At 51.2% G+C, this 13,620-nt stretch overlaps 6 protein-coding genes across 6 annotated transcripts in view; 2 read left to right on the top strand and 4 right to left on the bottom strand.

Moving 5' to 3' along the window:
• Positions 1–2,705: 2,705 nt before the first annotated feature.
• Positions 2,706–4,852, bottom strand: LAESUDRAFT_673837 (uncharacterized protein). Its single transcript, XM_040905542.1, has 8 exons — positions 4,247–4,852; positions 4,041–4,196; positions 3,908–3,986; positions 3,741–3,849; positions 3,654–3,673; positions 3,526–3,593; positions 3,430–3,470; positions 2,706–3,376 (listed from the first exon to the last, which is right to left on the bottom strand). Exons 1-8 carry the CDS (start codon positions 4,454–4,456, stop codon positions 3,079–3,081), a joined length of 981 nt encoding a protein of 326 aa, XP_040767817.1. The 5' UTR covers positions 4,457–4,852; the 3' UTR covers positions 2,706–3,078.
• Positions 4,853–6,436: 1,584 nt separating this feature from the next.
• On the bottom strand, positions 6,437–6,900 carry LAESUDRAFT_645560 (uncharacterized protein; the record flags this gene model as incomplete). The annotated part of the gene is made up of 4 exons (XM_040903921.1): positions 6,437–6,484; positions 6,550–6,661; positions 6,725–6,750; positions 6,802–6,900. The coding sequence occupies 4 exons, from the start codon at positions 6,898–6,900 to the stop codon at positions 6,437–6,439; spliced, it is 285 nt and encodes a 94-aa protein (XP_040767816.1).
• A 297-nt stretch (positions 6,901–7,197) lies between these two features.
• Positions 7,198–7,989, top strand: LAESUDRAFT_645578 (mitochondrial fission 1 protein; the record flags this gene model as incomplete). The annotated part of the gene is made up of 5 exons (XM_040903923.1): positions 7,198–7,260; positions 7,316–7,448; positions 7,528–7,629; positions 7,699–7,776; positions 7,898–7,989. The coding sequence occupies 5 exons, from the start codon at positions 7,198–7,200 to the stop codon at positions 7,987–7,989; spliced, it is 468 nt and encodes a 155-aa protein (XP_040767815.1).
• An 885-nt stretch (positions 7,990–8,874) lies between these two features.
• LAESUDRAFT_694683 (uncharacterized protein) lies at positions 8,875–10,378 on the bottom strand (the record flags this gene model as incomplete). Its single annotated transcript, XM_040906212.1, has 9 exons — positions 10,144–10,378; positions 10,076–10,093; positions 9,883–9,999; positions 9,578–9,810; positions 9,449–9,511; positions 9,350–9,391; positions 9,282–9,298; positions 9,140–9,229; positions 8,875–9,062 (listed from the first exon to the last, which is right to left on the bottom strand). Exons 1-9 carry the CDS (start codon positions 10,171–10,173, stop codon positions 8,875–8,877), a joined length of 798 nt encoding a protein of 265 aa, XP_040767814.1. The 5' UTR covers positions 10,174–10,378.
• Positions 10,379–11,777: 1,399 nt separating this feature from the next.
• LAESUDRAFT_694678 (histone-fold-containing protein) lies at positions 11,778–12,535 on the top strand. The gene is made up of 4 exons (XM_040906211.1): positions 11,778–11,850; positions 11,906–12,129; positions 12,189–12,318; positions 12,374–12,535. Exons 2-4 carry the CDS (start codon positions 11,925–11,927, stop codon positions 12,495–12,497), a joined length of 459 nt encoding a protein of 152 aa, XP_040767813.1. The 5' UTR covers positions 11,778–11,850; positions 11,906–11,924; the 3' UTR covers positions 12,498–12,535.
• A 487-nt stretch (positions 12,536–13,022) lies between these two features.
• LAESUDRAFT_741666 (uncharacterized protein) overlaps positions 13,023–13,620 on the bottom strand; it is a gene marked incomplete at its 3' end in the record, with an annotated part of 4,047 nt that continues 3,449 nt past the window's right edge. The window contains exon 14 of the mRNA XM_040911148.1: positions 13,023–13,603. Coding sequence (XP_040767812.1) covers positions 13,023–13,603 — 581 coding nt within the window. The remainder of the gene's footprint in view (positions 13,604–13,620) is intronic.

Raw genomic sequence — 13,620 nt, 5'->3', positions numbered from 1 at the left:
GCCCATCCAACTACTGTCAACGTTGTGTCACTCTGCTACAGGGCGCATGCACAGCGAGTTAACAACAAGATTCTTCTGTCCCATGAAGTGATATCGGATGACGACAGCAGTCACGGTCGCTCTGAGATGTTGATCCGCCGTGCGCTGGGTGGAGGAAGGGATCATCCTCGTCGATCGATATGCAGACTACAATGTGATGCTTGTTATTGTCTCAACATCACGCACAGCACACTGCCACTATTAACTTTGGGCGTCCAAATAGGAACCCACGACTCGGGTATCTCCATAATCATCGCACACAACTCATCCACAACTGGATGCTTCTACGATTCAGGCTCGGGTACGAGACAAATTCCCCGCGGGGAAGCGAGAAAGACCGCCGGCGGGAGGGAACCCAAGGCGTGCGGCTCACCCGAATTACATATCAACACGTAAGGGCGCCGGCCTCCTGCAGGGACAGAATCACCATAATTGTAGTCAATAATATGCCGCTGACACGTATGCAGCTCAGAGTATGCCAAATTCTGCTCACTCGTTGTTCTTGTTCATTGCGACCAATGATACATCATTCATGCTCTAGGTATGAACGGCTCGTCGCGACCGCCTGCATGTACATCAGGTGCGTCAGCAACTCGATGCGATAAGAACAATAGCTCAACATGCGATCATTCTTTAATATGCATGATCGGAACCTCGACAGATTGGCGCAAGAGGACACATCGGGATGGATCAATCACGAACAATACACAATTTCGGGTATACCGCGATCAGGGCGCACCGCATCGAGAAGAATGACTATGACGATTCGCGCCTTGGCTGTGAAGGGCGGACGGATAGGGTCCAACTGGGCCAGCTCGGCGCGTAGTGATCGAGGACATCAGGCTTCTCAATACAAATTCATGACATCGTCAAGGTAGTCGACACATGTGAAGAGTGGCGATGCATTACGTCGAAGGCTTTATGCTGCACAAATGAAGAGGCTCAAAAACAGGGCGGTGTTAAGGTGATCGGACGCACCAGAATAACGTCAAAACCAGACAGCTATATGGCGTGCCATCGTCGCTGCAACGCGACACATCCAGCTCTGGAAAGTTGTGCGACTGGCAGATGAGCGTCGCGAACAGAATGTATGGATGCTCTCAATCTATCCATCCAAGGCAGGTCAGCCCCATGCCCGCACTACCCGCAAAGCTCTCAACGATTGAAGCTCAGAGTTGACTCAGCGTGGTGACGCGGGCCAGCTTTGAGCATGAGCAGGTCCGAGAATCGCGACGAAGCGCTGGGAAGAAGGTCATTAATTTCCGTATGATCTAGGGCGCCGATCCTCCACCTTATGAATAAGTCCCGAACGGAAGGTAGCCGGATAGAGATGTTAGTTTGAGGGAGTCTCGGTTTCCAGGATCGCCGTGGGACACGATGAGGAGGCTTCGCAAGTTCTTCTACCATGTATGAAGAACGTCATTACGAGGTGAACCGCAATTGATTCTGGTCATGCAGGGCTGAATTTGAAGATAGCTGCGAAGTTCCTCACAGTCTGACGTCGACCAACTTGGCTTGGATAGATGTTTCCCACCAGTTCGCAATATCATCGCTTCCTTGAAGAGAGCAGCTGCATTAATGTCAGTCGAAAGCACTCGACTGAAAGACTTCACCTTCTTGAGCGTAACACTTCAATCTCAACGGGCTACATTTCCGACCTGAACAGCGCTAGAACTGGCTCCACGCAGGAGTTTACTTGTACGTAGTGGCAGCTCAGAAAAGAATGGAACACAAGATTCGATTCCGGGTCTCAGCCGTTCACCCAGGTAGACGAAATGGCATGCATTGTACATCACTGCACTACTTATATTCTCGGTTCGCCAAACGGCATGGAACTGAGCTAAGGGAGTCCGCCATCTGATGGAAGCCGAAACTAAAAGAATTCAATGTAGTCGCATTTGGGCCCCCGACGCAGTTAGTGCGGCGGCAACTGGTAGTAGCACATGCTCCAATATTCGTCAGCAGCCTGTCAAGACTCACTTGCGACCCACAACCCTCTGCATCCTCCATACAGCAACTCCTATGTACTCAGTCACACGCACGTCGTCGATTATCGAGCGGCGGCGACTGGACTCGGCCGACCGCACTCGCTGACTAGTAGTATGGACGCCAATCGTTATGGTGACAGCCTGCCGCGAGTGTGCGACTAGGAAGCATGCGGACACATCAGAAACTCAGTGACAGATATGAGATACGGCTCATCGTGCGGGCTGAGAGCTTGGATGGAGGAAGACTCACAAGGACTCGGAACTTGAGGCCTTTGAAGCCCGGACCGCCGAGCATCTGGCATCGGAGCAACCTTACCTCGGCCCCCTTCATGAGGAGCGCAAGTCGCGACTGCCATCGTGTCCCACTGCCACCCGTGCAGCTGTCGCCAGTTAACATTTCTGCATGTCCTGAACGATAGGCCTGTGGGTGGCGCATGTCGGGTGAACATTCAATGCAGGACGAGTAATGGACCTCCAGGATAGGCAAGCCCGGCCAATCTCCAATCTTGTGAAGTTGTGAACTGACGTTCTGATGGATGGTGTCATGGAGACACGGCTAACCTCTCTTCCCCATGTGCACCGTGGTCGCGGCGCGTGTTGAGGGCCTTTGCTGGGCTGGCGCGGCATTCCGATTCTCTCACCTTCCAGAGCAACGCAGCTTTCGCGGCAGATGTGTGGACGCACCGAGGCGGGGACGAGACTCAACATTGAGCAAGGAAGCCCATGTGCATATCCGTGCGGCACAAAGTCCAAACACTATCCTGTGTGGAAGATAAAAGATTAGCTGTCGAGGAGTTTGGGTGAACCTCCGCTACGTTCAAACAAAACGAAAGAATGATGCTGTAAAGATAGTGATAAAATATGCGAGCAATAGAACAGGTGTGAATGTGTATGGTAACCCTGACACTAGGCACATCAGGCCATCGCTTGCTCGCTCGGCTAAGCCCTTGGACGGTGGCACCCAAGCTAGCGCCCTCCATCTAGTCTATGTACATGTTCTACACGTACACGGCCTCACTCCATGCGTGCCATCGCGGCACAGCGAGGAGCCTCAAACCTCGGAAGAGTAGTCGCTCTTTATCGGTTGGCCCATATCGTCCTCCTTGTGCACGACCCTTGTGATGTCGACTGCCACCGGACGCATCGCGAACGACTGCTCTGCGCCGCGTCGTGAAATGACTGCACCCGACGAGCTAGAAGACGGGTGTGCCTGTTGTGCCCAGCCCAGAGCGACACGGACGTTGATCATCATAAACGCGATTCCGGCCACTGGGCACAGAGTATCGACAGCAGTGTACTGAATGTTGTTGTTCGATTCGTAGGCGGCGAAAAAGAAGATTGTGTATGATCTATACCCATTTCTTTTGAATAATCGAACAAATATTGAGGGATAATGACGTACGTATAGAACGCGGCACTCTCTACGATTGTCGCGAGAACTCGCTGTTTCGAATCGCTCAGCAGGCCATACAGGACATGGGAGATAGGAAAGACAGACCATAAGGTTGCCGCCTCCGTATGCACTTGCGTGTTTACGTGCACGCCATACTCGCCATGCAATCCCACCTTATAGGTAGGAACGAGTCAATCACTTGACTGCAACGAGAAGGAAAGGACCATACTCACTAGAGCTATAGACATTTGTGCTGTCGAAGTAGGATTGGATGTAAATACGGGCGATATGCAGAGCAACCGGAAGTCATAAGAACTCACGCGAATGTGAACGCATAGTCAGCAGAAATCCATCGCGCTAGTTGTTTCACGAACACCGTTTCACCCGATGCTACCCGACTTAACTGGTAGCACACGCCCGGTCCCGCCACTACATAATGAAAAGAGTCAACTATCAATCGCGTATACGGTGAAACGTTCTGACGAACCGCAGAGACCGAGAACTGTGCACGTAGGGAGAATGATGACATAGTAGTTGTAGCCCCAGACGGTCCAGAGTCGGTAAATCTTTCAAAGCCCTCATGAGACCTTGACGCCCTCCCGTAATGACGAAACACTCACAAAGAGTACGTCGGATGTGATCAACGTTGCGATGAGAAACGCAGTCTTGACCACCTCGGTTGTGAGGGCAAGGTCGGAATAATAAAGTATAGGCATGGTCCCCCCTTCCCAGTTCACAAATGCATCGAAGAGGCGAACCACTGTCATGATCCAGTGCTGCTTTGTTCATCAATATAGGCCCATCGGACTCAACTTTAATCACTCACCCCAGTCACAGTACAGATCACCAAGGACGAACCAAGGATGACCGGCGTGAAGAATGCCGCTGACATGGAGCCATAGGATGATCGCTGAGATCCCGCCCGAGCGAGGTGGAGATACATAGAAGTCGCAGCGAGAACCAAGAAGACCCCATACAGGAGACTCTCCAGAGCCACGGTTACCAGGTTGGCGTTGACAATGGGGACCGCCGTCATGGTCGAAGTGTCGATGGTGGCAGAGAAACACTCGGACGACCTCGGATATTCAGTACGGGTACGGGTGATTATATGGGCCAGCCAGCGTCAAACCCTGTCCCCGAATGTTGGGCTACTAAAAGATAAAGTTGCAAAGTTCGATCAATCCAATCGCTTCGCGATCCGATGTGCATGAACTGCTACTGCGGGGAATGTTGCCGTCAGAGAGGTTTGATCAGGTACGGGGGTTACCTCGCAACAATGATGCGGTCGCCGTGCACTGTAATATGCAGCTCGAGAATCGTCGCCGTATTGTCATCCAGAATTTTGCTATCGATCGCACCGGGATCCCACAGAGTCTGGCGAGCTTGCCGCATCTGCATGCGCCGAGCAGTTTTTCCACCTTCTCGTGCAGAGAAGACGCATACGAGTGCCACGATGAAAGCGACTGATCATCTTTCAAAATGCCGTCCTGCGCCACCGCACCGCGTGCTTGCCTCAAAATTGATAGATCCGCCGCAGGAGCGCTGGATAAGAGGCACTCGGCGCTTTGGTGTCTTTGATTTGATTTTGCAGCATTCACACGGTCTAGGTGCGATGGCAGACTTTACGACACCAGATCTTTTCTTTAGCCGAATGATTTCGGCGTACGACCAACAGGCCGAGCTGATGACAGTGACTGCGAGAGCGCGACGGGAGCTCCGGGAGTTAGCTGAAGAAGGCGCGAAGATCGGCATTTTCAACCTGCTTAAGAAGATCTAGTGATCCATTCTCGCCGCATTACTTTGGGTTTAGGTCAAAGCGATACCCGATAGAAGAAAGGTGGGTGAACGGGTGATCTGAATCAAACGACCTTTGAATGAGCAAGCAAATCGGGCAGTGAAGAGGCCTTCAAAGCGGAATTGCACAAACCGTATCCTGTTGAGCATCAAGATAAGCGCAGATTGATATGCTACTACGGCTTTCAAAGCTTGCGATACATGCGATATCAATTTGCAACCGGTGATGCTGTCATATGATCGCCCCGAGTTGGTATTGACTGATGTGACTGATGAACTAAGAGCATCTATTCACTAAACGGAGATAATGGTAAACGTAGGCGATACAACTGGCCCGCTATTCATCATCAAAAGATAGACAAGTGGGTGGCACAGTGTCATGAGAGCGATTGGACCATTTATTAGCGCTGTCGGTGGACGTTTCCGTGAGCTTGCAGATATATAGACCGAAGGGCAAATGTTCACCGAGGGGGACTTCGTCAAGCGAACTTCTTTTGGTACCGTAATCCTTCATCGTCCTCGGAAGCATACTGCAGAAGCCCAAGCGGCACCGAAGTCCATGCATCCGCCAGCAGATCCGGATCATGACAGTCTAAGGTTGCAGCGAGATCACGGACCTTCAGGGACACGAAGATTGATATTACATACCATGTTACCGGGGTACCCTTAGCCCAATGAGGATATACGGCGAAGAAATGCTTGAGAAGGTTGCTCTAGCGACGTGGAGGTACGATCGTATTTTCCTTGAAGAGTCTTCTGCAGCGTAATTGCTGAGGCTGCGACGTTTTTGCTAGCGCCTCATTCAGTGGACGCGAGCGTTGACACCGTCATATGATCTGCGAAGGTCAGGTTATAAATCGTGGCACAGAGCACCGGCAAGAGCACATGGATAGAACGAGGGAAGTAGTTTAAACAAGTCAGCGGCGAAGGATGATTAATGACCAGTGAGACATGTCCCAAGCGGGTGTACGAATTCCGATCTTCACTAAAGCCTCCAGCCTTCACATAAAGAAGCATTACGGTGAAACTAGAAAATCTTTCGCTCCATCTGCCCGCCAGAGAAGCTCTACAAATGTATTCTGAATAACCTCGATTGAAGGAGAGCGGAGCATTCTTTGAGCCACGAGCAGATTAGCCCGCAATAAGATGGCACCGAGATATACCATCGATGAACCTGCAGAACAGACAGCTGCAACACGCGGTAACGCGAGGCGATTCTTGATCATACTGAAGGCCGTCCAGCACGACGGTCTGCCCTCCTCTGATCCAGCTGTGTTTTGGGAATAGTATGTAAGTGGCATGTATGAACAACAAGGATGGGGACACAGGATTTACCCAGTCCTTCTTGCAATCCCGGTACGCTCGGAAGAAATCAAGACATTTGTCCCTATCAAAGTCATGTCTGTTCATGCAATCCATCGATGCTTTCGAAGCGCGTTCGCAAGGACTGCAAGGTAGGAAAGCCACACAACATCAGGAATAGGGAGACGGCGGTAGACTCATGACGTACTCAACAAACTTGGTGTCTTGTTTACCCTATCCGATCCGGGTGAGCAGAAGAATGATTGAGAATGAATTAAAACGGACCTTAAATTTTGTGATGTAGTTATCAGGTTTAGCATTGTCCCGCGGGTTAGGTAGAGGAGCAGCGGGGGTCTTTGTGGTTTCATTAGCAAGGACAGCCATAATTTTCTCGTCACAACTCGCTACAGCAGCGTACAATCCGAGTTCGGTTGCTAGCCAAGCTCAAAGGAACACAGACAATGTTAAGGATGAGCCTCAGTCAGGTTGGGAAAGTGATTAGATGGCGGGTGGAAGGCGCGCGACAACAGGCACCCGCGAGGCGCTCATTTGCAGGAGCGAGCACGTGACTCACCCAGGTCGGGAATGGTGGCGCAGCCAGGCCGGGCACTGCGGGACTCGTCCCTCTCGTTGCTGCAGCTGCCCCGCTCTTCCCCCTTTCATCCTGTTCAAGTGATCGCGATGCCGACAGACTTGCCTTATGCCGCGGATGCGGAGGTCTCATTGTCCTACGACGAGTTAGAGGTAATATACATCGCCCGCGTTACTCCGATGAGGATTGACGATCGCCCTGCACCAGGTTCTGCGGCTACAATACCAAAAAGAGCTCGCACAATCGCACATTACGATTCAAACGAAATTCAATTATGCTTGGGGGCTTGTCAAGAGTCCCATACAGGAGCATCAGGTGGAGGGTGTGCGTCTGCTGCAAGGTATGTGAAGATGTTGCCGACTTAGATTCAAACATGAATCTCTACTCTCTTCAAACGTTACATTCTGTGCGTGTTCTAGAGATCTACAAAGCGGAACCCGCCAGACGGCGTGAATGTCTGTATTATCTTGCTCTAGGACATTATAAGATGGGAAACTATGAGGAAGCCAAGAGGTTCAATTGTGCGTATTCCTATTGCGACTGTATAGCTTCTCATACGTACTTGACCAACAAAAATTCTGCACATGCAGCATTGCTTATGGAGAAGGAACCGACCAATCTCCAGGCACAGAGTCTGGCTACTTTGATTGACCAGCGTGTCACAAGAGGTTCGTCCCTATCCCTGATCTTGCATTTTTCTGGCAACCTGATGAAACCTCCTATTCTATCCTAAAACAACCGTCTTAACCATGATGCATGCTCTCTGCTATAACGAATTTCGCGATGAAGAGGGCTATATCGGGATGGCAATCGCTGGAGGAGCTGCTGCGCTCGGCGCAATCATCTTGGGCTCTATCGTACGGCGAGCCAGTCGCAAGTAGTTCCGTCGCATGCAGCTGACAGCTTCTCTGCCTGGTAACCGCTATGTCTTCCGGCCATCGCATACCACTCGGACTACGCCAATTCATCACGTACTCTCTCCGTTGACTCGTCTCACGTCAAACTCCTCTCACGACATGTTGTAACGATATCTGTTCTGACCACATCGGCCTACCTGGATCATCAACGTTCGTTCGTGTCGGATGTGCAATATATCATCACTATCATAATATACATTGCACTCTGTTCCCGCGAACGCTTCCTGAACTTGTGAACTGCACACCTCTACTCACCTCCATCCGGTAGCGTTGGCACGAATGAGGATCCCGTTGTACAATGTATACCATCTTCATGTATGCTCATAAGACATGGCCCAACGAAGGTTGCGGGATCTTCTGTACCGACTCACTATCAGCTTTTACCACTGTACCTTTACCGTCCACATGCACTGCGTTCACATATATGTAGGAACACGGTATCCAGGCCATGCGAATCATTTAGGTTTCATGAGCTCGACGTGCACCACTGAGACCAACTCAGACCAGCATCAGGTACCGCTCTGGAGGACGGGCAATTGAGTGCTGATACTAGGACACGATCATGAATAGCACGTTCGCTGCATTATTTCAATTACATTGTGTTCATCCTTCGTCGCGGACTGCTTCAAGTACTCCAAGCATGCCATTAGCATCTATAGTGGTGCACATGCATCGCATCATGTAGGCGGGATATCAGACCAGTCTGCCTCGCACATTTACATACTCACGAGGATCCCAGTGATGAGAATGTGGCCAGCAACGTCATCAGGTCGTGATGAAAACAGGTACAGCATACATACTGGTCAACACTACAGACACTAGAACCATGTCCATCAGTCGTGACGCATCTCACGTCGGGAGGAAGTGCGCTGTAGACGACCCCATCAACGAGTGAGACAGCACTACGCGTGTTGAATTCGGCGACTCACCAGCTTCAGCGTACATCTGGGCGTTCGTACGCTTGAAAGCGACGATGCCCAAGAGGACAAAACTGACCAAGATCCCGATCTCGAACAGAATCCATACGGTTGCCCAAACTGCATATTGTATGCGGAAATCAGTCTCTTTGTTAGGCTTGAGTGGTGCTGCAAAGAGCGGGGTGATCAATACTCACTATGCGCAGGTAGAACGGGATACATGATGGCGAATTGCGTCGCATCTGAGTCATTCTGCTTCCGAAAGTACTTGTCGTCCGCTACGTCCCCTGTAGAGCGAGTCTTGAGTAAAGGATACTAGGAATTCATTCATCGACATACAGACGACATAAAAGATGCTAGCAGTGACGTCAGCGACACTGCGTCCAGGCAGTGGAATGATTACGTACTTCATGACCCCGACAAACAGACAGTACCAACGGAGCGCTTGACTAAAAACATTTCACTCGTGAGCGATCTACCGTATTGAGCAATGGGAGGCGGCATACCCATGGTCGATGAACCAGAACCCAACCAGAATGCCCTCATATACAATGATGAGCAGTATTGTTCTGGTTCGTTAGAATGCAATCAATGTCATTGTTAAAGTCATACAGAGAAACAATATAACGGCGCACAGTTTGTTGCGGACCAGCACAAGCGGCGCGATCAGACCAAGTCCTAGCACAAAGCTCAAGATCTTGGCCACAAGGATGTCGAAGCCGGCGAGCATGAAAACGCCTCCCATGATCGTCGACCCAATGTAGCCAGAGATTAGAATTACGGGGTGGTTCCCGCCATGGACTTGGGTGATCCCACCGTTATCCGGGTCAATGGACACTCTGTTGACAGTGCCTCCCGTGAAGACGGCCTAAGCCGCACAACGAAGCCACCAAAAGGCACATTGAGCCATAAGAAGGCGTGAGCAGTATCGCAAACTCACAGCAACGATATGACAGAACTCATGCCAGCCGATAGTGAAGAGCTTCAATGGAGTGATGACGACTCGTGCGCCCGGAATCACCCAGAATGCAAAGATGACAACGGTATATACTACTATCTGTAGACGTTGTGGTGGTGTCGATAGCAGCTGATGAGCAGATTCTCCGGATCTAGATGATTTGTGCGAGACGTACTACATAGAGGACAGGCACCTGTACCACCGCTCAGTAAGCAATTAAAGGAAAGGAGGAATTAACGGGACCTGTTCAGGGGTAGGAATGATGGGATTCATTAGGACGTGAGTGCGCGAAGCAGAGGCGAGCTTGTCCAGGGCGTTTTTGCGACACGATTGCTATGAACCCAGCGTCCCTGCGCTGTTGGCGACTAAGCCAGGTTATTGGAGAAAAGCGAGAAGGGCATGTACAATTGCCAGGCGAACAGCGCGTGGGTTAAAAAGCCCGCAAGGAAGCGGCAACATGGGGCAAATCGAGTTTTCCAGTGGCCGTCCACTGTCCTCGTGCAGTGCTTTTCTTAGAATTCCGCGTCCTCGTGGAAAACGCATGGCAAGTCCGTGAATCTTCATCAATTAAGCTTGCGTTTCGTTAACCGTACCACAGCACTGACATTAATGTTTCTGATTATAGACCCGACAATGATCATGGAGTTGTAGACCAGGACACACGCGCCCATCATGTAGGTTCACTTGAGGAGGACCATTTGGCGCGCCCGAGCGGACAAAAGTATATTGTGCTCGAGATAACGAGAATGACGGTTTATGCTCACCTAGTTAGGTGTTAAAATCGGATAGCGCATTGATTTCGGCACGTTTCTGTGTATATATGCACCTCAAAAAGGATTATTCGCCTATGGTCGTTGATTATGCTTATGCTTTGATTGACACGACGCATTTCGGCATGTTCCGATCTGTCACATGAGTCACGCAGGCGCGCTTGCACCACTATCTCCATTCCGAGCCATTCCGTCGGCCATGTATCCTGCTAGAGCACCCTTCACACGCAAACGGGTGATGCCGCTCAACTGGCAGAGCAAAAGCGGCCCTGTCTCATGTTTCTGAGCCATGTACAGTGCATGACCTGGGGTTTCTCGATGCTGCATCTTTGAGGCATCACCACCCAGCACTATGAGAGAGACCGACATTGGATCCGGGCCATTCACGGATGCTGCAGGAGAGGCAGACACTGCGAACATGCCTGTATTGTTCAGGAGGATGTGTAACTACACTAGCGGCCAGCAGAATCCCATCAGACCATTCTATTTTACAGAACATCCAGATCTCAACCACGCACAGTGTCCTTGATGTGCATGTTCCACCGCCACTGTCATTCTGCTGCCTGGTCTATCATGTCATTTTGGGCTGGTAGAGGGGAAGTACTGAGAGAGGAATCGAGGAGGTGGGCTCTGCGCAGTGAACACCTGGGCACTTGTAGGCACGGAGGTGAGAGGAAATGAAGGAATATATTTGGTGGCGCAGCCTGAGCACAAGCGCGCGTCATAAACACAAGTCTTAACTGTAAGCGCAAGCCGCTTACATCAGGTGCCAAAGCGTACGCCACAACGCGAAAGCACAAACGAGCCGATTCTAATCAAAATAGTCCAAATCTTAAGCTCACATAATTTTGTCCGCTGGCGCCCCTCATAGGACCAGATTTCTCGTACTCTTTCGTCCCATGTCATGCCAGAACTCAAACAAAGCTAATTTCCAGGATTTCTTGCCTTCATCGCGTATTTAGAGAGCAATTAACCAGAGGAGATATAAGTAGCGAGTCGCGTGGCCAGTCGCGTGAGTCACGTGCATGCGCGACTTGTTTACTGCTTGTCGGAGTTCCAACCCTCACGCGCGCTATATAAGCCATCGCCACCTTCGCGTCTTGCACTAGCCCCGTCTTCCTCTTCTACTACAACATATCGACTCATTTCCACCCTCTGACACCCATCAGTCGCACAGATGGTATGTAAAGCATCATATATCCATGAAGATGCCGCTTGCTCATCGCTTTTTGCAGTCTGGAAAGGGAAAAGCGTATGCGCCTGAAATTCGCTCTGGATTGGCCGATAACTCATCTATATGTGCTCTGCAGTGGCAAATCTTCCTCTGGAAAGGCTGGTGGTGAGGCGGGCAAGACTCAATCACGTTCCGCGAAGGCCGGTCTCCAGTTCCCCGTGGGTCGTGTTCACCGTCTCCTCAAGAAGGGCAATTACGCACAACGTGTTGGTGCAGGTGCTCCTGGTGCGTGAACATACTAATCCAGCTCATCAAGTTGATTGATAGCATCATACATTGAACAGTCTACCTTGCCGCTGTCCTTGAGTACCTTGCTGCCGAAATCCTCGAATTGGCTGGCAATGCTGCTCGTGATAACAAGAAGCAGCGTATCGTTCCTCGTCACCTGCAGCTGGCCATCCGCAATGACGAAGAGTGCGTACCTTTACTGAGCATTTCGCGGGCATGTTGAGTTGATCCGTTGCTTCAGGTTGAACAAGCTTCTTGGTGATGTGGTCATTTCCCAGGGTGGTGTTGTCCCATTCATTCTTCCCGAGCTACTCCCATCGAAATCGAACAAGGGGAAGAAGGAGGGTGCGTCGCAGGAGGTGTAGAGCGTGTGGACATTCTATCTGTCTCAGCGTGGGGTTGTATCTGTACTAGTTCTGTGTCTTACTATGCTGCCTAATTCAGTGTATTATCAACTCTAACTTCACATTAGCTCGGTGCTCCAACTACTCTGCAAGGTTTTTGCGACAGATGCCAGTACGTGTGCAAGGGCACGACGCAGATGCGTGGACGGATGGTACGGAGAGCACTGTACCCGTGGCGGTCCTTAGGAGCATGATTTCCTACCAATGTCTCAAACAATCTTGGCATCAAGATACATTTCTAGGGTATTTTCTCCATAGACGTGCCCATCAGTTAGAACCTGATCCTCGATGTGGAGGTTGCAAGAGTTCATATTTCGACAAGAACATGTTGAAGTGAGCATACTAGCATATATTTGCAAACCGCATAATCCACGACAAAAATTACATCATAGATGCGACAGTGGATCTCGCAGAGACCAAGGGGATAACGAGAATGTTGTCCGGAAGCCATAATTCACTCAGCAAATACCGATCCAATCCTCAGTCTCACTCGTCATCGTCCTCCTTCGAAAGGTCGGCCGAACGGTTGACACCGACGCGCTTCCCACTGTGGGGCGCATGTGTTCGCGAGCCTGCCCGCGACAAGCCACCTGCACTACCGATGGACCCAGGCGAGCCCGAGCGTGGGCCCTGCACAGACCGCCTGTTAAGGTTGTTGACCATGCTGCTCACGCTGCCGCCGCCGCCCACCCGAGGAGCTCTAGCGATTCGCGCGCCAAATGCAGGCGTTGGGGATGTACCAGACGTTTTCGGCGGTGAAGGGCTCCGAGAATCGTATATAGACACGCGAGGGGAAGCTGGCCTTTCAGATTCGTCTCTTTCTGCGGACTGCTCCTTGAAGGGCGGTACGGGAAGTTCAGGCGACTCTGGCTCAGGAGGGGGCGATGCGAATGAAGGCCTGGCCGACGTAGGTGATGGCGGCTCAGGCGGCGGCTCCCGGAATATGGGACGAGGTAAGTTGTCCGTTTCCGGGGGAGGCTCCTTGAACGCAGGGTGAGTCGGAGCGTGTTCACGAGTAGAGAGCGGCAGGGAAATATCCGCAATGCTCGCGTCGTGCTCGGTCTGACCTGCTGTCGATGCGGGC

This window comes from Laetiporus sulphureus (assembly GCF_001632365.1).
Source record: "Laetiporus sulphureus 93-53 unplaced genomic scaffold LAESUscaffold_6, whole genome shotgun sequence".
Taxonomy (NCBI): Eukaryota; Fungi; Basidiomycota; class Agaricomycetes; order Polyporales; family Laetiporaceae; genus Laetiporus; species Laetiporus sulphureus.
This window is presented reverse-complemented; position numbering and strand designations above follow the sequence as displayed.

Coding starts and splice junctions, on each gene's coding strand:
- LAESUDRAFT_694678 (XM_040906211.1), top strand. CDS start 11,925: ATGCGCCTGAAATTCGCTCTGGATTGGCCGATAACTCATCTATATGTG. Junction 12,130..12,188: donor TGTTGGTGCAGGTGCTCCTG/GTGCGTGAACAT, acceptor TACATTGAACAG/TCTACCTTGCCGCTGTCCTT. Junction 12,319..12,373: donor GCCATCCGCAATGACGAAGA/GTGCGTACCTTT, acceptor CCGTTGCTTCAG/GTTGAACAAGCTTCTTGGTG.
- LAESUDRAFT_673837 (XM_040905542.1), bottom strand. CDS start 4,456: ATGACGGCGGTCCCCATTGTCAACGCCAACCTGGTAACCGTGGCTCTG. Junction 3,987..4,040: donor TCACATCCGACGTACTCTTT/GTGAGTGTTTCG, acceptor GGGCTTTGAAAG/ATTTACCGACTCTGGACCGT. Junction 3,594..3,653: donor CACAAATGTCTATAGCTCTA/GTGAGTATGGTC, acceptor CCTACCTATAAG/GTGGGATTGCATGGCGAGTA.